General features: G+C 32.0%; 1 protein-coding gene across 1 annotated transcript in view; it reads right to left on the bottom strand.

Moving 5' to 3' along the window:
• CSMD1 (CUB and Sushi multiple domains 1) overlaps positions 1-25,536 on the bottom strand; it is a 2,669,009-nt gene that overhangs the window by 184,443 nt on the left and 2,459,030 nt on the right. Inside the window, 1 exon segment of the mRNA XM_074287957.1 lies at positions 11,850-12,035. Coding sequence (XP_074144058.1) covers positions 11,850-12,035 — 186 coding nt within the window.

The raw sequence follows: 25,536 nt of genomic DNA, 5'->3' as shown, positions 1-25,536 counted from the left end.
TAAAAGACCCTAAGCCAAATTAGTCTCTTTTCTTCCAAAATCCCATGTGTTGGTACCATAACTGAGACATTTTGAAAAGTTCAAGAAACATGCTGTGTGGAGAATTTAATTATTTTATTAATAACACCATAGCCAGATTGTTAATGAAAGGATGGTCATTTGGTCATGTCTCTTAGATCAAACATCCATGTACATGCATGTTAAATATATTTCCATATTCATCATGTTGAGAAAGAAAAATTAGAACAAAAGAGGAAAACCACAAGAAAGAGCAAAGAAACAAAAGACAAAAATAGTATGCTTGGATCCTCACACAGTCTCTAGATGTTGATGGCATTTTCCATCCAAAATCTATTGGAATTGTCTTAGAGATGAACTATGTCTATTATAGTTGAACATCATTTAATCTCATTATTACTGTATACAATGTTGTCCTAGTTCTGCCCACTTCACTCAGCATCAGTTCATGTAAGTCTTTCTAGGCTTTTCTGAAATCAGTTTGCTCATCATTTCTTATAGAATAATAATATTCCTTTATATTTATATACCATTACTTCTTCAGCCATTCCCCAATTGATGGACATTCAGACATTCCCTTGATTTCCAATTCCTTGCCACCACAAAAAAAAAAAAAAAAAATGCTACAAACATTTTTGCACATATGGGTCCTTTTCCCTTTATAATTTCCTTGGGATGCAGACCCAGTAGAAACACTGCTGAATCAAAAAGTATGCACTGTTTTATAACCCTTTAGGCACAGTTCCTAATTGCTCTTTAGAATGGCTGGATTGGTTCACAATTCTACAACAGTGCATTAGTATGCCAGTTTTCCCACAGACCCTCCAACATTTATCATGCTCTCTTTCTGTCATCTTAGCCAATCTGATAGGTGTGAGGTAACACTTCAGAGCTGTTTTAATTTGTATTTCTCTACCCATTAGTGCTTTAGAGTTTTTTTTAAATATGATTATAAATGGCTTTAATTTCTTTGTCTGAAAATGGACTGTTCATATCCTTTCACCATTTATCAATTGAGGACTTGACTTGTATTCTTACAAATTAGACTCAGTTCTTATGTATTTTTATGTATAAAGACCTTACTTTTCTCATCAGTAAAATGAGAGCAGTGGCACTGAGGTCCTCTAAGGTTCATTCTATCTCAAACATTTTAAGATTCCAAGTCTTTTCTTTTTTTCATTATTTTCTACAAATTGGCACTATTTACACCAGGCACTTATGTATCATTATCATTATTTTTAAATCAATAACACATTAATCAATATAACTATTTGATTTATAACAGTTTATGCAATCATTTTTTTCTTTGTGTTCTGAAAAGCAATTTAAATTGTCAAACCTAAAAAGATTTAATATAGTTTTCCTTTATAATGACAGATATTACAAAAGATGCCAAAAACAATTGTATTTAAATGATTTTCTGATGTATTTGAGGGATAATCTTTCCTGCTCCTCATCACTAAGCACCACACCAAACACTAGCTAGCTAGCTAGCTATCTAAATACACACACACACACACACACACACACACACACACACACACACACACACATACACACACACACACACACACACACACATATCCCCCATGTCTACTGCTTTCATATGTTCTCCCAGGAAATCTGAGTCAACAATGGTTCACTGAATTCAGTTTGAGAAAAAATTCTTTCGAATCATAAATTTTCTGACACTGAATTTTTTAGTAGGCCAAAGAGGACTAAAGATGTTCATTAGCCAGTAAACTAATTTCAAGCTCTAATCATGAACAAAAAAGTGATACAAACATTTAAATTATGACTATTACCAGATAACAATGTATTAAAATAGGTGGTAGAATAAACTGTCATTCAATGTCATTGGATAATATTATCAAATCTTCAAAATATTTTCTTTTCATTTAGAACATATTTTAATTCCTTGTTACAACATAAATCAATATTCTTTGTGTGAATGCATGTTTGTGAGAAGGATGCAAAATTTTGCATTGTACATTCAAAGGAGGAAAAATCACAATAGCAACATTTCCAGTTTTCTAACCAGGTAGTGTAACAATGTAGTTGTTGATAGTAATAATAGATAATGGAGAGCTCTTCTTGGTTAAAATTGCTTTGTATAATTAAATCTTAGGATGCATGAACAAAAATACAATTTCTTGTAAACAAAAAATAAAGAGATATGTTCACTTACACATGTCCTATTTATGGTATGATATAGACAAGAGAACAGCTAGGTTGTATAGTAGAGCACTAGGTCTGGAGTTAGGAAGACTAATATTCATTAGTATCTAATATACTTTTTATAAGTGCTTGTCCCTGGGCAAGTCACTTAACCCTATCTTCCTCATTGTCCTCATCTATAAATGGAAATGGAAAATTATTCCAATATCTCTACCAAGAAAATCCTGAATAAGGTCACAAAGAGCTAGACACTATTGAAAAATAACAGAACTACCACATAAAGGAGAAGAACCTTAAGACATGCCAGAGGAAGAATGGTTGCAGTAATTTGGGATATTTTGAGTTTGAAGACAAGACTTGAGGAAGACATAATATATGTCTTCAAATATTTGAAGGAATATCGCATAGAAAAAATATTAGATTTTCCTTTTAGCCATTCAGAGTCAAAATGGTTTGAAATTTGGAGACAGATTATGACTCCATGTAAGGAGACAAGTATCTTAAAAGCTACTCAAAAGTAGAAGGGGATTCCTTGAGAAAGAGTGGATACTACCTCACTGGAAGTTTTCAACATGACTGGAATGATGTAGGAAGTGGCCCAAAACCATTTGTTACCTCATATATTAGACCTTCGACATTCCTCAAATTATTAAGTGCTCTATATGACTTGTAATTGCTTTATTTAATCTCAAATAGAATTTATATTTTCTTACTTCTATACATATTATATTATCCAATAATAATAAACTTGAGAGCAGTTTCCCATCTTTAAATCCTCAGTGCTGACAGATTTTGTATATTCTAAAATACTCCAAGGTGACTTCACTGATGTGGATTTTTAATCTAGTGATGTAGATCACAATTCATCTGCACTTGCCACTCCTATCTAACTTTTGTACATAATTTTTCCTAAGTTCTCTAAGGAATCCATTCCAAATATTAGAAGTCTTTACTGTTTCTCCTCAATATTGTATATATAATACAACCTCAACTTACAGCCCAACACCTTTCTCTGTCAGGCTTGTTAGATGTAACAAATTGAAAAAAGTCTCAAATTCATGATAATTTTGTTCTTGGAAGTATAGTTATTAGACATATGAATGGCTTTTAATTATCCTGCAATTGGAAAGCAAATACTACATAGCAATGGGCTAGTGAGTTGGTATTAAAACCCTATAGTAGGAAACTCATTCTTTTTTGTGAAGCTCTCAGAATTATGCCATGCCTTCATCATGCCCCTCTTATCAGTCTTCCTCTCAGGGTTCTAGCCACCTGAGTTTCATCTGCAATAAATACACATGCACATACACACAGAGTCTATTACTTTTTATTTGTTCAACTTCTCATGGTTTTACTTAGAGTCTTTGGTTTGAGGAAGGGACCTGCAGATATCACCAATGCTCTGTATATTAAAAGAAGACTTTACTACATCCCTCTTTCCCTTATCTTCTATCTCTTTCCTTTTCCCCTCCAGACTTTAAAAATTCCTTTTGCAGATACAGAGTCCAGCCGTCAAGTCCTATTGTCCTATTAGTTTTCTCTCTTCTTAGGATGAGAAGAAATAAAACATAGGGTCTTTGTTTCTAGCCCATGACATATATTATATGAAAACACTGTACCATAGGTTGATATTTTCGATCATTCTTGCAACATGGTGAATTCATCTTTTCAGTTGTAACATTTTTGAGTTCTTTTTGTTTCCTTATTATCTGTTATTCAAATTTTTCCTCCTTTATTCCTCGCTATCCTTCTTGATTCTTTGGACCACTTTTTCCACCACTACCCAGGATCATTCTCATCCCAAAAGATGTCTTCCCACCATGCTGTAGCAATCATCTCACCCTAAACCCACATTTGTCATCATATTCCAGCAGCCTTTTCAAAGAAAGATTCCTGTGTCCCTCTATATCCCCTTCCTCTTGTTGGTCATTTTTTTGCCACAGAGCCTCTGTATAAACAAGGGGCCTAAGCCATCTATGTTCACTCTTTCATTCTTCTATAGGAACCTTCTCCTGACTTTCCAGACTTCTTTCTCCACCATGTACCTTCTCATCCCTTTCAGCTTTAAGACTTCAAACTCCCAAGGCAGGGATCTTTCTTTTTATTAGTATTTATATCTTTAGTGTTTAGTGCAGTATTTGGCACATAATAAAAACATTAATAAATGTCTGTTGTCTTGACTTGTTATGTTTTTTAACCTGCTGACACTCAAAACATACTTTTCCATTGTCTTCTGATTAATAACCATTATTAAATCCATGATCTACATATGTCACTTCATTATTTATTGTTAGTAGGTATTGTGATACCTAGAATATGTTCTTTAAGGATAATTATGATACTGAATTAGTATTTATATAATTGTTTAAGGTTTTCAAAATCCTTTTTAGACATTATCTCATTTTAAACAAAAACAACCCTGGGAAATACTTTTATTATCACCATTTAACAATAGGGAAGAAGAAGGAAATAAGTGTTTATATAGTGCTTACTGTGTGCCTTAAATCTCTATAAGTATCTTAGCTGATTCTCATAACAATGCTAGGAGGTAGGTGAACTTATTATCCCTATTTTACAATGAAAGAAACTGTGGCAAAGGTAAAGTGACTTGTACAGAAATCATACTTCTAGTAAGTATTTGAGTCTGGATTTGAACTCAAGTCTTCCTAACTCCAAGTCCAGCACGCTATCTATGCCACCAACATGCCTTGTAATGATTGATTAAAAATGCTTATTAAATTTATACCTTAGAAGTCATTCTTTTATTGAGAAAGTAGGATCTAAATCATCTCTGGGACTAATTACAACTTTTAGACACTGATTTTTAGCCTCATAATCACATAAGTATTAAATGACAATGAATACAGGATTGTTTCAACAAAAAATATTCCTAGCAATATTGAAAGTAATGATTTATTTTCAAAGTTGAGTGAAGGTAAAATTTGTATTCTACAGATAGTAATAAACATATATAATAATAATATCTTTTAGAAGTGTTTATTCATACTATCTGTTGAATAGAGTTGTAAAATATACTCTAGCCATTCTATAATGTTCAGAGTTTATTTTGTGGAATAATATTAAAAGAGAAACCTGGAAATCAGCCCTTTTTTCTATTAACCAAATCTCTTTGAATAAGATACATAAGAATATTATACTAAATATTTAATAAAGTTCAAATTTCTTCTGGATTTTTCTTACATTACTAATAATTGTAAGATAAGTTGAAAGCAAAAACAAACATATAAATATCCTATAAAATTCATGAATTGCAAATTCAGAATAGTCCCATTTTTTAAGTCAGAAGTTGACTGTTTAATATGATTTTCCTCTAAATATGCTGTATATAATGCATATGTATTTATCATCCTGTTATACCATGGAATCCAGGACATTAATACCAATGACCCTTCCCTTGTTTTACTATATAACCAGTATAAATCAGGTCTTCAATGATCCCAAACTAGTCTAAGTAAATAATATCTAGTCTAAGTAAATAATTAAAATGAAAAGAATTGAGCCTCAAACGTTGGTCTCAGGGATATATATTACTTAAATGAGTGCAAACCTCACTATATTTATTTATTACAACCTTCATTTTAGCAAACCAAGAAGTAGAATGAGATAATATATTTACCATTTACATTTGTGTGAAGAATTTACTACTTATCAAAACTGAAATGACTCCACTCTAGAGAATCTACTGATCTACTGACTCCTCAATAGTTCAAGGATCATAGATCTGTGTCATGTTACCTATCATTTAAAAGGTTTGATTTAGGAAGAATATATTTTAAAAAGCATTGGATTACTGAATCATCAATATAATTTAAGAATACTAAACAAACAAAGAAAAGAAAAAGAATGAAAATATCAAGGTTTTAAATTCCAAGGAATTTTCACATGGTGATTAGATCTACTTACCCCAAAGTTAATTAAACTTGGAAAAAATTGACCTTTTGGAAGAGGGGAGAAAAATTGGTATTTATTGATTTTCAAATATTAAAATAAAGGTGTTTTTTATTACTAATATATGAGCAAATAATTTCTAGGTATAACTGGCACTGAACAAAACACAATCTGGCAGGGAGTGGGAGGGTGGAAGAAGTACCTTCAAAATTTAAATAACTTTTAATTGCTAAACTTTCAATTTTCACAACTTTTTGTATTCCAATTATTCACTTAATTATTTTAGTGACTTAAAAACATGTGCAAGAATGTTTTCTGGTGATTAAATATCTCTTGGCTTTCAGTCAAAATTCAATTTAAAAAACTTGAATTTTTATAAAGAATAGATGAAAATGACAAAAAAAATTTGTTAATAATAAGTATTATCTATTTGTACTACTCCCTCTTAATAATTCTAATAAAATCAGAATTCTAGTAATTACAATCCTACTTTTAAGGTATTTACTCTTCATAGAGTAGAGCTGAACCATAACCTAAGTCCCCACACTAAGATCTTACCTTTTGAACCTAGCTTGAGCTAGATCTCAATGTCCTTGTCCTATTCATTAAGATTGATGACAAGTTAGATTATCAAAGGTGAATTAACCAGAATTAGTGTGATTATTAAAAATGACTCCTGGTCCTGCTAACTCATATGACTGTCCTCCCTTTTCCTGCTAAATGTATAAAAATACTTTTCTGTAAGTTTTCCTAATGAATATCCATATATTCAGATAATGGACTGTTTACTTGGGACCCCATTATCTCTATTAAAGGTGCCTCCTTCCTCCACTTATGAGTTTGATTTATTTTTGGACTTAACAAAATAACATAGTTCAGGTCAATTTATAGCTTATAAAATTCAGAAAAATCTACATAAAAATAATATTATTATCTTCAATTGAAGTTTCAGTATGGGTAAATGGAAATGATATATTTGCTATCATTTGATATAATAGAAGATATGACATGAAGACTGAAGTCCCTGTGATTTCATCAGGATAGAAAGATTTAGCTCTTTCCACAGCCATTTATTTGTAATTTGTAATTTTAGTAATATTGAGAAGGTAAGAAAATCCACAAAGGAAGTTCATCATTACAAATATAGTATGTGTCAGACTTAATTTCAAGCCTTCCTTTAGACTCCTAAGATCTAAACCTAATCTACCCACAAATTATAAGGCTCTTTGTATTTAAAGAACTTTATGCCTAGCAATACTGTTTCTAATAATAAAGTTATTCTAGTGAATGAATATCCATTAATAAAATTAGTAATTAACAAATAGACTAAAATAAAAACCAATAGACATATTACTATTAAGTGACAAATTAAAAGAATTAATTTAATTTTAATTCTATTGTATAAATACAATTTATACATACATTTCTAGAATTCTAGCTACCAGCCATGTGTCATTACAATAAAAATTAGTACACTTGAGAAGTCTCTTTAGTGAGATAAACTATAAGGCCTGTTAAGATTTTAACTACTAGGTGGGTCACTTTAGAGTCTTGACAATGTGAGTGAACCATATTTCTCAGAAATCTCTACATTGGATGATTTTTAAAAATAGGGAAATGTAACTCAGGTCTGAATTGGTCAAAAAAAATGTTCTGTATGATTTAACCATCATTTTGAATGGATGAATACATTATCCTCACTTTTTCTAAAGATTGATGATAAGACAAATGGGATAATTTGTTTTCTATTCTTAGCTAAAATGTAAGTAGATGTCTTTTTTCTGATGGAAACATAGTGATGCATTTTAGATAGACTTTTCTCCAGTTAGATGACAGTCCTAAAAATGATCAACATTCTATTTTCTTAGAGTTATTAAAAATTTCTTAACATGTGATCTGGTGAATTGTGCAGAAAGAAATAGCAGAAAGAACAGTGAAATTAGAATCAAAAGTTTTATATTTGTATTGTGCCTCTGATACCACTAGATCAGTGACCAAACCAAGTGGTTCTACTTTCATTTCAGTATCAAAATGAAGAATTCAGTCCTCATAATTTCTGAGGTCACATATTCCTTCCAGTTCTAACTTTTTATGATTTTTTGTGTAATAAAGAACTTTAATATTCCCTGTCCTCTATCCCTTATTCAATTGCCCCTCTCTTTCCTGATTCTGTTTCAAATCAATAATGCTTAAAATATTTTTGTCATCCAAAATTTAGTACCAATCTTCCTTTCCAATGTTTTCTTGCAAAAATATCTTTCACACATCTTGTATTACAGCCAAACTAGATGATCTGGTGTTTCCTAAATATAGTTCCTTATTTCTGCATCCACATCTTTACTCATGCCATTACACCTTTTTTTTTCTGCACAATACTGACTAAAATACTCAGTTCAAATGTAAAATTCAATGCAATATCTTCCTTGACCCTCCTTTACAGAAGATATTTTCTTTTCAGTCAATCAATCAGCAAATACTCATTAGCTATTTACTTTATGCCAGTAACTATGCTAAGCTTAGAGACAAAAAGGAAAGCAAAATTGCTATCCTTCCCCTCAAAGAGCTCACATTCTTGCTATGTAAACATGTAAAATTATCTACAGACAAAGAATATGTAAATATCTACATACAAAGAAGAAATACATAGGGTATATGAAAGCATTAGCCTTTGGAATAAAGTAAGAGATGCCTCCTGCAGAAAGTTAGATTTGGATTTTTTGAAGGAATTCAAAAGCAGAAATGAGGTTAAGCATTCTAAGAAAGGATATGGTGCATTTTATATGAGGAATATCAAGTTATCCAGTGTAGCAAAATGATTAAACATTTAGAAGCAAACAATGTCTCAAAAAATGAGAATGGGCTAGGTTATAAATGGTTTTAAATGTGTATATGGTCCTGTTGGTAATAGTTGGTCATTTGGTAGATAATGAATAAGAGTGGAAAGAAATTCAAGGCAAAAAAGTCCAACCAAAAAGCTATTGTAATAATCCAAGCATAGGGTAACAAAGGATTGGGCAAGTCTGAATAGAGAGAAAGGAACTGTAGAGCCTAGATGTGAAGATGGAAATATAAATTCAATAACAGATTAGATATACAGGATGAGTGGCTATAAGTAGTGAACAATGACATTAAGGTTTTGAGCTTGGATGGCTGAGTTGAGATGGTACAGCACTTGATAGTAATAGGGAAACTGGGAAAAAGAGAAAAATAATGAGTTCTGTTTTATAATTTCCAAGGTAGTTATCCAATCCACTGTTAAAGTCCCCCAAAATCCACTACTACTTTCATTTTTTCTTAAACAAGAATTAACCCTATCTACTATGTTCCTGAAAAGACTGAAGATATCTATAACTTTTCCTGATCTTCCTTCATGTTAGTATCTTTCTCTATTGATTATTATTAATTTTCCCCTTCATAACTTGTTTATTCACAATTGTCTCCCTTTTAAAACACATCAAGAGTAGACACTATATTTTAACCTCTTTAGACCTTTAGTGTTTTAGTACAGAGCCTGACACATGGTAAGCTCTTGATTTGACATGACTTTATCTAAAGAGAGGCCTGTCAACAGTACCTGCAACTCCTTGTCCCTAAAGACAGTTTAAAACATTTCTGTGCTTTCATCTAGCTCTTCTTTCCACTTTTAGGGGCTAAATTATGCTTTTTCTTACCACTGCAAACTCCTAAGATTCTGCTTTCAAATCATATTCCTTCCCACCTCCTCAAAGCAGCTTGTTTTTATCAATCTTTCCCTTTGTTTCAATTTGAAAATTTCCCCCATTACTGCTTTTTTTCCTATAATTAACAAACACGCTCATCTTTTCTGTCCAAAAAAAAACAAAAACAAAAAAAATTTCCACTAATCTAATGATAATGATGATAACAGACAGATAATAATGTATATTATTTATGTAACATTTAAAGTTTGTGAAGAGCTTTATATTTGCTACTTCTTTTAAATCTCACAACATCAATTATGAAGTGCTATTATTAACCCCATTTTACATTATAGGAAATCTAAACTGGACAGATGTTATGTAGCTTATGCAAAAACATACACCTAATAAATACAATTTCCTTGATTCTCACAGTATATTTCCCCTTCCCTTTACTTCCAAATTTCTTTTTTTTTTAAGTCTATACATATTTTCTCTACGTTCTCACTATCTAAATGGTTTGGAATTTGACTTCTAAAACCTCTAGCCTATTGAAACTGCTATCTCCAATAATTTCATATTTGTCATGTGCATGCTTTTTAATATTCAAGTGGTTTGTATCTTTGATCACCCCTTTTTCTTAAATACTCTTCCTTTGATTTACATTACATTATTCTCTCCTAGCTTTTTTTCTCCCACATGTCTTTGCTATTTATAATATCTTTTAGATAATTCATCATTTTAACTCTTTTCTTTTCATCCTCTCTCCCTGCAAGATCCCATCTTCTCCTATAACCTTATCTATCAGTGTAGTTCTCAAATATATATATCTCCACCTTCAAATTATCTTACTCTATTATTCAACATTCAATTACCTGCTTAACATCACTGTGTGAATATCCTACTGGCATCTTCAATTCACCATATTTAAAACCATATTTAATGTCTATACATTTTCCTGATTTCTGTTGGTGTCACCACCATCCTTCCAATTGCTCTAATTGAGAACTTTGGAGTCATTTTTCATTCTTCTCCCTCCTCACCACATACATTGAATCATTTACTTACTCCTTACTCATTATCTATCCCTATTTATATCCTTGTCTCTCCATATTGCTAGCTCCTTCTTTTTAAAGGCTTGAAGTATTGTAATAGCCTCCTAATTAGTCTCTCTATGTCCATTCTTATCAATCTCTAATCCATCTTTCACAAAGCTGACAAAATAATTCTCCTACTATGGAAACTTAACTGTCACTCAGTCAAAAAAAAAAAATCTTTGTCTCCCTATTGCCTATGAGATAAAAAATTTAAAAATTCTTAATTCTTATAATCAGTAGGATCAAAGACAAATTCTTCTGGTTGGCATGTAAATAAAATGTCTTTACAACTTGACTCCTATTTTTTCAAGTCTTATTATTTATTTTTGTTCTTATATTTCTTCCCTCTATACTCTATAATCTTGCCATATAAGTCTACTCACTTTTCCGTATAGATAGCACATATTCATTCCTTTCATATCTTTGTAACAGTTGTCTACCATGTCACCTCTATCTATGGAAACTCTGGATCCTTCAAGACTCAGTTTAGGTGTTATCATCCAGCTGCTCCCCCTACCAGTTGCACTGGTATTTTACATATACTGTATTCCCTTATATATGACCATGTTGTGATCTTCCTTAGAATTTAAACTCTTTGAGGGCAAATACTGTATTTTCTCAAAAATACATTCCCTTCTCTTATAATATATTATCCCTGTTATATAATATGCATTTAATAATTTTTTGCTTGATGGATTGATTGATCTTCCATAGTATGCTTCAAGTCTACCAATTCCAGACTTATTTCATGTTATCTACATTCCATCTAAAGAATAAATGATGTACAATCTAATCTTATATAGTATAATATAATATAACAAACATAAACTATCACTATATACAGGACACCACATCTCAAGGTACTTTGTGCAGAGATGATTAGTTTAATTCTAATGCTGATATACTTCCAGATATGAGAAGTTAAACTTCCCATGAATAACTTTCCTAATTGAACCTAGAAAGATAGGCTAAAAAATATTTGAACACTTACGTTTACATGTGGGTGGCTTTCCTTTGTTACTCCACAATCCATCTTCTTGACAAGTTGCTGTTCCTTGTTGACTAGATTCTAGCCTGAAACCTTCATTACATTCATAATTCACTTTACTATCCAAAGTGAACTCATTACCCATAAATGATCCATTTCCTGGAGATTCTGGAATGCCACAGGAAACAGCTGGAAAAAAGAAAAAATAATCTGGTTCACCAATATGCTAACAAAACATATTTATTTAATCATTCAACTTCAAAAGTCTGTGAGGAAAGAACTTTGAAAAACTTTTAAAAATGGGTATTATTATAAATACACACACATACTCCTCCACATACCCACATATAAGTGTACCCTATTCTTATTCCCAGAGGGGTATCTTTTGTAACCAAAAACTTTTAAAAGGAGGGAGGTGGAAGCATTTCAGGAAAACTAACCAACATGTCAACCCATTCTGATACTATATGTATTGTTACATATTTATAGTATTCTGTTTCTTCAGAGCCAGAAGAGTAATCAATTGTTAATTTATTCTTTCCTAGTGCTTAGCACAGTGCCTGGTGTATAGTAAGTCTTTAATAAACACTTGTTGACTTTCTGATGTGATTTCTTTGTGGTCAATCTTGCTCTTTAAAATTATAAAGCATTCCTTTTTTTCTCCTTTCTTTTCATTTACATATTTGTAGCCATTATATTTTTTCCTTGACTCTGGTCAGTTTATTTTGCATGAGTTAACATGTTTTCCTATGCTTCTCTATATTCTTAATATTTATCATATTCCTGAACCTTAAAGAAATTTAGAGGTAGATATATGTGTACACGCACATGTACACATACAATGTACATGTATAAATATTAATATACACGTGAATGTCATACAACATACATCTTGTACACATTATGCAATATATACATATTATGCATATACCAGAAACACACACAAATACATAATCCCAATTTGTTCTTAACAACAATATCTCATTTCAAAAACCAATTGTTTGTTTTTAAATTAGGATGTTCTTATTAAACTCAAGTTTAGGTTAAAACACATATTTTTATATTTATTCCTTCTATGAAGCATTTATTTGTTTCCACATAAAATTTTTTCATTCCTATTATTGGGAAAAGCCAAAAAGAACAATAACTACATCTCGACAGGGGCATTGTATTTGTGTAGCAAAAGTCTGAATGATATGGTAAATTACAACATAGGTTCTCAAACAGGAAAAGAAGAGAGGGAGAGGGAGAGGGAGAAGGAAAGGGTGGGGGAGAGGGAGAAGGAAAGGGTGGGGGAGAGGGGGAAAAGAAGAGAGGGGGAGAAAGAGAAGGGAACAAAAGAAGGAAAGGAAGAAGGGAGAAAGGGAGGGAGGGAGGGAGGGAGGGAGGGAAGAAAAAAATTATTGGGACCCACATTGACTTGACAGTGAGCCTGGAGATTTAAATTACATGCATATGAGGTCCTGGGTGAAGAATAGTCTTCTTCCATTCTCTAATATTTCGGGTGTAACGGCCATAGTAACTCAAAGCCACAACACACTCATCTAATTAAGTATTGAGGGTGGGCACAGCCAGAGAGTGTAAGGCAGCCATCATGATCATATGTTCTGCTGACCTCCATCTTCTAAGTATTTGCTTACCCAGGCACTACTCGATGAATGAATAGTGGAATGAAATTAAAAACATAATTCTTTCACCTACAACAATACAATCCCAGAAACCTCAGCAATGTAATTCAATTACAGAACCTTCCTAATCATGTTTCAAATATTTCCTTGTCCTCATGGTCCATTATTAAAGAAATCCAAAGCATTTCTTTCTAAGAGCAGTTTATAAAAATCTATAATATATTCCCAGTTGGGAAAGCTTAGCATGTGATATGATTCCTCTTCCTAACTGCTCCCAGCATGAGTCTACTGGGATAAAAGAAATAAACAAGTCTTTGAACTCATCCAGATATCCCGTGTAATAGTTCATCTGGTTTGATATTGGTATATGGAATGTGTGTGCCTCCAGAGTTTATAGGGGACTGCTTAGGGATTTGAAATCAGTGTCCTTTAGTCAATGTGAGTCCAAGGCAAGACTTAAGCCCTGGCTTAAGTTCCTGGCTCTGTGCTTCTGTTCATTGTACCATAATGACAAATTAATATTGTTCTCCTCTTAATGTCATATAAGAAGGGACTAAATCGATTTCTTCTGCTTCCCAGTGATTTCCAGTTCCTTCATTTTTAAAATAATCTGGCTCTTCTTGCAAAATCCATACAGCACCCAAAAATTCTTTAATTTTTTTTTTAGGAAAACAATTGGATGGTAGTATCATTGAATATTTCTATATATTGTAATATTGGAGGAAATTCAACCTTCACTATACTTTTAAAATCTTGACAACATAGTTTTTTTTTTGTTGTTGTTGTTGTTGTTTTGTTTGTTTTTTTCTGAATAAACCTTGCTAATAACTTTACTTTAATTCCTTTGAAACTATTTCCAATGGTCATCACCTTGGAAAGAGAATTAGTTGACCAGCTTCTCTATAACAGATTGTTTTACAAAACTATTTTACAGTAGATTACATATCAATTAGTTGGGTCACCACAAATCCTCTGTTTTTCCTTCCTTATTTTTGCTTTGTTTTGTTTTTGTCTAGGCAATTGGGGTTAAGTAACTTGCCCAGGGTCACACAGCTAGGAAGTGTTAAGTGCCAGATTTGAACCCAGGTCCTCCTGACTTCAGGACTGGGGCTGTATTCACTGTGCCACCTATCTACCCCAACGCAGTCAGTCTGAAGGCATTAAAAACTGAAATATCAAGTTCATATTAGTATTTGTGCAGCAAAGTGAGCACATTAAGTTTATATTAAACAAAGGATTAAATACACAGTAGTGTCTTCTGGGAATCTCTAACTTTTGCAGAAAGAAAAGTAAAATACTAGCTCATTTCTCTGGAAGCAAACTTCCCAATTCCACAGCAAACACACTAAAAATGATTCATCCTTTTCAATGGGTCTTCCCTCATGTGGAATTAGATACTTCAGCTAGTTGCTGTGATGGTTCCAGATGGCAAGGACTTCTGAAATGGGCTTTTTAGCTTCCTTCACTTGTTCCAGGGATTTAGTAAAATACTTCTGGATAAATCCCTGTCAAATCAAGATTAGCAAAATCCAGAAGATGAGAAACTCTGAGTTTTAATTCTGCTTCTGCATCTGGTTTTCAATGTATCTTCAGATGAATCCTGGTCTTGATCCACAAGTCCTGTTTCCTTGTCTGCAAATTGTCTGTACTATTTTGAGGTCTCCTCCCCACCTTTCTCAGCTGACTGGAGATCAAAACCAGCAGATGTCAGACTCCAGAGGAAGATGAATGCAAGGATCCTTCTGCCCACTAGCTGCTTTCTATGATGGTATCCCATAGAGCATTTTAAAATTTTACAAACTATTTACTTTCCAACTAGCATGTAAATTAGGAAGGTAGTAAAGTAGGTAATGCTACTACATTGAACACAAAAAAGACCTGGGTCACAGGCAAGTGCAATGATTTGCCCTATGAACTCCTGATCCAGTGTTCTTACTATGATATTTCATGGTCTCTTGATTAAGAACATGTATAGTAGATGAAAAAAAATGTATAGACCCATTAGAAAAATATAGTGTTCAAAATATTCACTTTTAACTTTTCTAATTTCCTTTTGTTTAATAAAAAAGTGATTGGTGAGCATACACAAATTCATCATCTTGCTACTAGTAATAAATTTCTTCTTGGACAATACTTATTTGAGCTTTCACTGTTTCAATATTTTCTGTTTTATTCTCATTTTCCTTCAGATAATCATTTGTTCATGTTCACAAACCTTAGTTTCTCTTCCACTCAATGAAGTAAGTATAACAACTAATTCCCATTTAATTATTTTGGGTAGTAAGCAAAACACCAAGTGACACTTCTCTGACAGGTTAATTGGAAAAGATGAAATCCTATAAATACATACACAGTCTTTCTCAACAAAGTTTTAATGATGTCCTAAATACTGTCCTTTAAAATTGTTCCCTGCTTTTTTTTTTTTAGGGGATTCAATACTGATAGTAAAGACATATGCCTTTTGTCAAAAGGGATTCTTGGTAGAAAGAAGAGAAAGCATATTTGTGGCCTACTTATTTGCCTTAGATAAAATTAAAAATATATATTTAATTCATTTCAAGAAACATATTTCATTGGTCACATGCATGCTGGAGATACAGATAACTAAGTGTCATAGTAGAGAGAAGGCTGGACTCTGATTTAGGAAGAATTTAGTTTGAATTGTGCTGCAGAGACATGCTAGATGTATGACTGGAAAATTAACTATATTCCCAGCATGTTTTCCCAATTCAAAAATGGAGATAATATTACCTGTCTAAATGTTATGAGGCTCATATGAGATAATATGTTTCATAAACTTTAAAGAACTATATAAATATGAACTACTATTATTAGTATACAAAGATAAGACTCAGTCCAACATTTAACTATCTACCATGAGCTAGACATTATCCTAGGCTTAAGGATACAAAGATAGAAACTAAATAGAACTCAATTAATTTACATTCTATGGGATATGGTAGCAGGTTATGAATCAGGGTACAATATAAAAAAAAGTTAATCAGAATAATGTAAAAGACTTTAGAGAAAGAGAGAGACAGTAAATGGGACACAGAGACAGAGAGATGGAGAAAGGCAGAGAGGAAGATTGCTGATAAAAAGGAAGTTTAGAAAAGAACTCTCCCTCCTATTCATATTTCTCATAGCATTTTGTCATATGAAATTCTCTTATATCTCTTATCTTCTCTATATTTTTTTCTTTAGCCTATTAGATTGTATACTCCTTGAAAGGAGTCTGTAACTTTTGTTTGTATTTCCAAAATTATATTTGATGAATGTTTCCTTACTTTGTAAACACAATATGTTCTTTTTAAAATAAAATGTCTTTAAGACTAAAATCTGCATGAATGTAAAATTCAAAGTGCTAGGGAAAGGAAGGAAGAAGCACAAAACTAATTAAACCAAGAGTACAGTCATTCTGGAAGAGAGGGAGAGTGTCTCTTCAGATAGTTTGATCAGGCTTAAGGGCCTTATGAATGGGGGAGAAATCCCCCCTGAAAAAGGAAATATCATTTCAATGTGATCCTGAGAATGGTTCACCAAAAGTAGTAGCAACATATTCCGATCCAATCCCTTTATAGTTGTGATAAACTGAGGTCTAGAGAGTTTTAGTGACATCCAAAAATCAAACAGGTGATGCCAGAAGCAAGATTTGAACCTAACTTAAGACCTCTGATTCTAAAGCCAGTATTTTTTTTTCCTACTGGACTGTTGCTTCTTACTAACACCTATTTCATCATGCTAGTATAGACTTTTTTCACCTCTTCATTGGATAACTTCATTGGATATCCTTGACTTTAATTTCTCTCTCCCATTCAACACATTCAGCATTCCACTACTGGATTAGCTTCTTCAAAATGATTTCATTTTGAAATTTTTCAGTGTGATTCCAACCAACCAACAACAACAAATAGAAATAACAACAGAAACTACAAGTTTTTCTATAGTTTCTTGTTTCTATGATATTAAAATGCTGAGCATCTTCATTTGTAAGGCTTAGAGGAAAAATAGTGGTCAATTTGTTCTTCATAGATTAAAGTGTCAGAAGGACAAAACTTAGAAAGTGGAATAGATGTGTCAGTTTCCTTATATATTTCCTCTGTTCACATAGCTAAGAAATAAGGACAAACTTAAACCCAGATATTCCTGATTCAGTCATTAGGGATACAAAAGCTTAAATGAAAAAAGTCCCTGTTTTTAAGGAGTTTAGTGGCTCATCAATATAGAAAAGCCTAGGAAAGAATTTGTATTGGATGACCTCAATGACCTCTTTCAATTCTGAGAATCCAGGAGGCTCAAAGGATGCTAGTAATAGTCAGTTAAGAAAAAATATATTTTTTACTTTGATTACTGGGGAGCAGTATATCATTTCCATATAACACCTGAGTTTGCCATATATTTAGAAATAAAAAATGGCTGGCATTTAGGAGAGCAATTTGGAACTATGCTAAAAAGTTATCCAACTGTGCATACCCTTTGACCCAGCAGGGATACTACTGGGCTAATATCCCAAAGAGATCTTGAAGAAGGGTCCTATATGTGTAAGAATGTTTGTGGTAGCCCTCTTTGTAGTAGCCAGAAACTAGAAACTAAGTGGATGCCCATCAATTGGAGAATGGCTGAATAAATTGTGGTATATGAATATTATGGAATATTATTGTTCTGCAAGAAACAGGATGATTTCAGAGAGGCATGGAGAGACTTATATGAACTGATGTTGAGTGAAATACGCAGGACCAGGAGATCGTTGTATACTTCAGCAACAATACTATATGATGATCAATTCTGATGGACGTGGCCATTTTCAACAATGAGATGAACCAAATCAGTTCCAACACAGCAGTAATGAACTGAACCAGCTACACCTAGTGAAAGAACTCTGGGAGATGACTATGAACCATTACATAGAATTCCAAATACCTCTAATTTTGTCCGTCTGCATTTTTTATTTCCTTCACAGGTTAATTGTACACCATTTCAAAATCCAATTCTTTTTGTACAGCAAAACAACTGTTTGGACATGTATAAATATATCGTATTTAATTTATACTTTAAATATTTAACATATATTGGTCAACCTGCCATCCTGGGGGAGGGGGAAAGGAGGGGAAAAATTAAAACAAAAGGTTTGGCAATTGTCAATATTGTAAAATTATCCATGCACATATCGGGTAAATAAAAACTATCAATAAAAAAGATCAATAGCTGGGATGAAATGATTTAATATCTATTAAGGCTATATATATAGTACAGTAGATAAAGCTCTGGGCCTAAAATCAGGAAGACCTGAGTTCATATGTGGACTCAGACACTAGCTATATAAACCTGAGCAAGTCACTTGTTTCTTTCAGTTTCTTCATTCATAAAATGAGTCAGAAAAAGAAATGGCAAATCATTCCATTATCTTTGCCAAAAAGCCTTCAAATGAAAGGAGAAAGTCAGATGTGAATGAAACTGAAAAACAAAAGGGTAAAATTGTTTCCTTAAATGATGGATTTCATCATCCATATCTGTGTAGTCTATAACTGCACAAAATGTTTCCAAGAAAGGAGATGAAAATTTTTGAAAAAATAATTTTGGCCTTCTGATGTAGTTTATGAGGGTCAAAAGACAAAAGCACCAAAGAATACCATGGCAGAAAATCTCATCAATTCTGTCAATCATCAAAAAATCAATCCATTTAAGTTTTGTAATGGAATGACACATTTTTTTCATGAATCAATTGGATATTTTGATATTTGATTAGTAATAACTCAAGTTCCATGCTATCATCAGTCCATCTACTAACTCTTTATTTATCTTTTAAAACACAACTCACATGTCATCTTATTCAAAAACCTTTCCGTGTAACACTTTCTTCACAGACTTTTAAAACTTTGATCATTTTGCAGAAAAAGCATTTGATAAAATCCAACATCCATTCCTACTAAAAACGCTTGAGAGTATAGGAATAAATGGGCTATTCCTTAGAATAATCAGGAGCATATATTTAAGACCGTCAGTAAGCATAATATGCAAGGAGATAAAATGGAACCTTTTCCAGTAAGATCAGGAGTGAAACAAGGTTGCCCACTATCACCATTACTATTCAATATTGTATTAGAAATGTTAGCCTTGGCAATAAGAGTCAAAAAAGAGATTAAAGGAATAAGAGGAAATCAAACTTTCCCTCTTTGCAGACGATATGATGGTATACTTAGAAAACCCCAGAGATTCTAATAAAAAGTTATTAGAAATAATTCACAACTTTAGCAAAGTTGCTAGATACAAAATAAATCCACATAAATCCTCAGCATTTTTATACATCACCAACAAAATGCAACAGCAAGAGATACAAAGAGAAATTCCATTCCAAACAAATGTTGAGAGTATAAAATATTTGGAATCTGTCTGCCAAAGAAAAGTCAGGAATTATATGAGAAAAATTACAAAACACTTGCCACAAAAATAAAGTCAGATTTAAATAATTGGAAAGACATTCAATGCTCGTGGATAGGCCGGGCAAATATAATAAAGACAACAATACTCCCCAAACTAATCTATTTATTTAGTGCTATACCAATCAGACTCCTAAGAAACTATTTTAGTGACCTAGAAAATATAACAACAAAGTTCATATGGAAAAATAAAAGGTCAAGAATTTCAAGGGAAATAATGAAAAAAAAAAAGTCAGATGAAGGTGGTCTAGGTATAGCTGATATAAAATTATATTATATACCACCAGTCACCAAAACCACTTGGTATTGGCTAAGAAATAGACCAGTCGATCAGTGGAACAGATTAGGTACAAAGGACAAAAAAGGGTACAACTATAGCAATCTAGTGTTTGATAAACCCAAAGATACCAATATTAGGGATAAAAATGCATTATTTGAAAAAACTGTTGGGGAAACTGGAAATTAGTATACCAGAAATTAGATATGGACCCACACTTAACACCATATACCAAGATAAGATCAAAATGTGTCCATGATTTAGGCATAAAGAATGACATCATAAATAGATTAAAGGAACAGAGGATAGTCTACCTCTCAGACCTGTGGAGGAGGAAGGAATTTATGACCAGAGGAGAACTAGAGATCATTATTGATCACAAAATAGAAGATTTTGATTACACCAAACTAAAAACTTTCTATACAATACTAATTCAAACAAGATTAGAAGGGAAGTAACAGATTGGGAAAATATTTTTATAGTTAAAGGTTCTCACAAAGATCTCATTTCCAAAATATATAGAGAACTGATCCTAATTTATAAGAAAACAAACCATTCTCCAATTGATAAATGGTCAAAGGATATGAACAGACAATTCTCAGATAATGAAATTGAAACTATATCCACTCATATGAAAGAGTGTTCCAAATCACTACTGATCAGAGAAATGTAAATTAAGACAACTCTGAGATACCACTACACACCTGTCAGATTGGCTAAGATGACAGGAACAAATAATGATGAATGTTGGAGGGGATGTGGGAAAACTGGGACACTGATACATTGTTGGTGGAGTTGTGAAAAAATCCGGCCATTCTGGAGAGCAATCTGGAACTATGCCCAAAAAGTTATCAAATTGTGCATACCCTTTGATCCAGCAGTGCTATTACTGGGCTTATATCCCAAAGAAATACTAAAGAGGAGAAAGGGACTTGTGTGTGCCAAAATGTTTGTAGCAGCTCTTTTCATAGTGCCTAGAAACTGGAAGATGAATGGATGTCTATCAATTGGAGAATGGTTGGGTAAATTATGGTATATGAAGGCTATGGAATATTATTGCTCTGTAAGAAATGACCAGCAGGATAAATTCAGAAAGGCTTGGAGAGACTTTCATGACCTGATGCTGAGTGAAATGAGCAGAACCAGAAGATCACTATACACTTCAACAACAATGCTGTATGAGGATGTATTCTGATGGAAGTGGAAATTTTCAACATAGAGAAGATCCAACTCACTTTCAGATGATCAATGATAGACAGAGACAGCTGCACCCAGGGAAGGAACACTGGGAATTGAATGTAAAATATTAGCACTACTGTCTATCTACCCAGGTTACTTATACCTTCGGAAGCTAATAATTAATGTGCAACAAGAAAATTGGATTTACACATATATATTATATCTAGGTTATACTGTAACACATGTAAAATGTATGAGATTGTCTGTCATCTAAGGGAGGGAGTAGAGGGAGGGAGGGGAAAATCTGGAAAAATGAATACAAGGGATAATGTTATAAAAAATTACTCATGCATATATACTGTCAAAAAATGTATAATTATAAAATTAATAAAAAATACTTTGATCATGTGATGGTATATATCATTTTCATCTATACTGGTTTCTTATGTCTATATTAAAGTCAATAAGGACAAAGACTGTGTGTTAATTAAACTTTATATTTCCCTAATGCCTTGTACAAACCTATGAATGCTACAGGCATGTATTTGTTATTTTTTTGGTTGTTTTTTGTTTTCATTTGGGGGGGGATAAATTTGTTTTTTGTTGAAAGAATTCATTTAAAGTTTACTGATGAAGAATGGATGAATGAAGTGAAGTAAAAGTGGAGTTAAGTAAGCTGACAGTGTCCATAATCAATAAACATTTGCCCAGCTCTATAAACCAAATGAAAGTATCACAAAGAAATTTTGGCACACACAGGAATATAAAAAGCAAATGCTCATTTTTGACCTAGTGATGTTAGTAGGAAATTAATGGAAATAGTGAAAAGAAAATAATACTACTATATTTGACATAATCTTGATTGTTATCAGATTTTTAGAAGACGTAATCAATCAACAAGGTTTTTTGCCTTTTGTGATGCTGCATAATTTAGTTTATATAATAATATTGATGACTCAAGTTTAACACATAGAAACATATATCCTGACTGTCAGAGATTATAGAAAAGTGAAACCTGATTGATACCTAAAGTATGGAATACAATTGCATAATTTAAGACAAATGTCAGAAGAATGAATTCACAAAATTAGTGACTTCAGAATGAAAAGATATAAGAGGGGCATTCAATGTAAGAGACAGAATGAAAAACAAAGTGGGAAGAAAACCTCCAAATGGGTCAGATATGAATGAAACAACTGAACAACAAAAGAGGAAAAACATTCTTAGATGTTTGATTTAGTCAAGATTCTATAACTACACAAAATGTTTTTATGAAGGAAAATGAAAAAAAATCATTCCATGTATTTGAGAAATAAAGTTTGGTATGTATTATTCATGAAGGAAAATTATAGGCTACATCACAAAAGTTAATAAATGAGTGAAAAAAGAATTTATTAAGCATTTATTATGTGCGAAGCCCTGCCCTGGTGATATAAATAGAACAAGTAAGAGAGTCTCTGTTCCCTTAGAGTTCATACTCTAATTAGGAGAGAAAACATGGTTATTTAACTTCTATCTGAGAAGTGGAAATATATCTTCTTAGCATTAAAATCAAAAATGAAATATATTAATTCTATAAGAAATGATGAGCAGGATGCTCTCAGAAAACCCTGGAAAATCCTTCAAGAATTAAAGCAAAGGGAAATGTATTGTGCAAAAAGTAACAGCAATATTGTTGGATGAGCAGCTATGAATGGCCTTGCTATTCTCAGTAATATGATTCAATACTGCTCTGAAGGATTTATGATGAAAAATGAGATTCATCCAAAGACAGACCTGATTGAGTTTGAGTACAGATTGAAGCATATTTTTTTTACTTTATTTTTTTCTTGAGGGTTTTTCTGGGGGGAGGGGAGAATGTTTTACATAATTTCACATGTGTCTACTCAGTGAAGGGGAGAAAGAAGGTATAGAATCTGGAAGTCAAATTGTACAAACAAATGTAAAAAAAAAAATAACTGTAACTGGAGAAAATAAAAATATTGAATAAAAAATAATTAAAATTAAGTAAAAATTGAAATAAATTCCCATCATGGAATATAATGCCAAAATAACTGGATCTAAGCCTGACTTTTCCTTAGTTGCATGAAATTGAGTGGGTTGTTAATTTCTCTGGGCCTTGGCTTCCTTATCTGTACACCTCTTTAATATTCTATGATTCCTGAGATACACTCTAGGTGCAACAATCTTAAATGTCTTGAAATTCATAGCCTCCCTAAGTTTATGATGATTTATTTACTCAACCTTTTGGTTAAATAATACTTTTTTTTTTTTGGTTCATTTTATTTACGCTACTGTCCAGATGAACAAACCTCAACTTGGTGGATCTATTTATTTGATTTTGAATCACATCATAGATCTAAATGATGTTTAGGTTTTTCCTCCTTGGAAGCATTTTAGAAATATAAATTCTTCTTCCCATGAAAGTTCAAGCAATTATAATTTTGAATTTCATTGAGATACTTCATTTAACACTGAATTAATGAAAAGGCATTTATTAGGCATTATTATTTTTCAGGCATTGAGTTAAGTTCTGGGAATAACTAATACAGAAAGCAAAACAGTTCCTAACAGGCACAATTATAACATATAAATTTCTATATGACTTAAATTGGCTTTATCCAACTAGATAATGCCTTGCTAGCAAATAGGTACTGTAAAATATAATCTCCCAGACGTAAGCATGGATAGCTCTAAAATAAGGGAAGTTAAAACAAATTTCAGACATAAAATTCATCAAATATTTAATAATCTTTCATATACATACTAATATATTTTTAAAATAAAAGCATGTGTAAAATTAATTGTTCTTTGTTAGCAAACTTTGGCTTGGCTTTTTAAAATAACAATTTGGGGACTGTGTATTAGTTTTAAAATGTTAATTGTATTATCTATTCTGAATTAGCATAACACCTCTGGTGTTTCATGTATAATATAGTATTAAGTTCCTGTGATTTAGGTCTAAATTACTCTGAATTAAACTTTTAATAGTTTCCTTTATCTGTCTAGAGTTTTTATTCTTCCAGATATCTCTATTATTATCAGTATAAACTAATCCCAGGATAGTTTAGATTTAAAATGTATCTTCAATAGTTATATTTTCACCAAAGAAGTGGTTGGGATACTGAAGTACTAAAGGAAAAATGATAAACTCAAGTTGATAGGGCATATTATCATATCAGGCAGGAAATGTGGTAAGCTAAGAAATAGAGTTTTAGCTTCTAATTACAGTTTCTTTTCAATTACTAAATTAGTAACTAATTCAGTTTTAGTCCTTTAATTTCTTTTCAATCCAAATTTATCTTCCTTATGCTAACAACTGATATTATAATAAACTTGTTTGTCCATAAGCACTATTTTTAAACCTTATCAGTTCTATTCAGATGAAATAGCATTTAAGTGGAATTATCTGCTTGTATATTTTATTTTTAATATTTTTATACATCATCTCTAAATGAATCATCAAAAGTGATGCAGTATTTACACCTTTTTTTAGCCAGATAGTACAATGGAAAGAGCATTGGTGTTAGAGTCAGGAAAAACTGAGTTCAAATTCTGCCTTGTGGATTTAGCAGATGTGGGATCCTGTGCCAGTCTCTTAACATTTTTGACCCTCTTTTTCCTCATCTTCAAAATGGAGATAATACTGACATCATTCCCAGAACTGCTATGAGGCTTAAATCAAATAATATAAATAAACAATTTATAAATCTTAAAGAACTATGTAAAGGTTATTTATCATTTTTATTGGTAGAATTACTTTTTCTGATTAAAGAGATAATAATAAATTCATTCATATCCAACAAGCATTTATTAAGTGATTACTGTATGCCAGGGACTATGCTAAGTTCTGGAGATAAAAAGACAAAAATTAAATAGTCCCTGACTTCAAGAATATTACGTTCTGGTACCCAAAACATGAAGTTAGGACACACAGCTTTTAATATTTACAATCTTTGGGACATGCACAAATCACTTTATCTCTCAGAACCTGTTTTTTTTTTAATATATAAAATTTTTAAAAATATTTTTAACATTAAAAGGTAATAGTACTTACACAAATATCTCCACAGTTATAAAAAATATTTTTTTTAATCTTAAAACTTCTTTTATTGTTCTTTCTTCCATCAAAGCTATGCATGTTCATTAAACACATTGAAACCACTGAT

This window comes from Sminthopsis crassicaudata, chromosome 2, assembly GCF_048593235.1.
Source record: "Sminthopsis crassicaudata isolate SCR6 chromosome 2, ASM4859323v1, whole genome shotgun sequence".
Taxonomy (NCBI): domain Eukaryota; kingdom Metazoa; phylum Chordata; class Mammalia; order Dasyuromorphia; family Dasyuridae; genus Sminthopsis; species Sminthopsis crassicaudata.
This window is presented reverse-complemented; position numbering and strand designations above follow the sequence as displayed.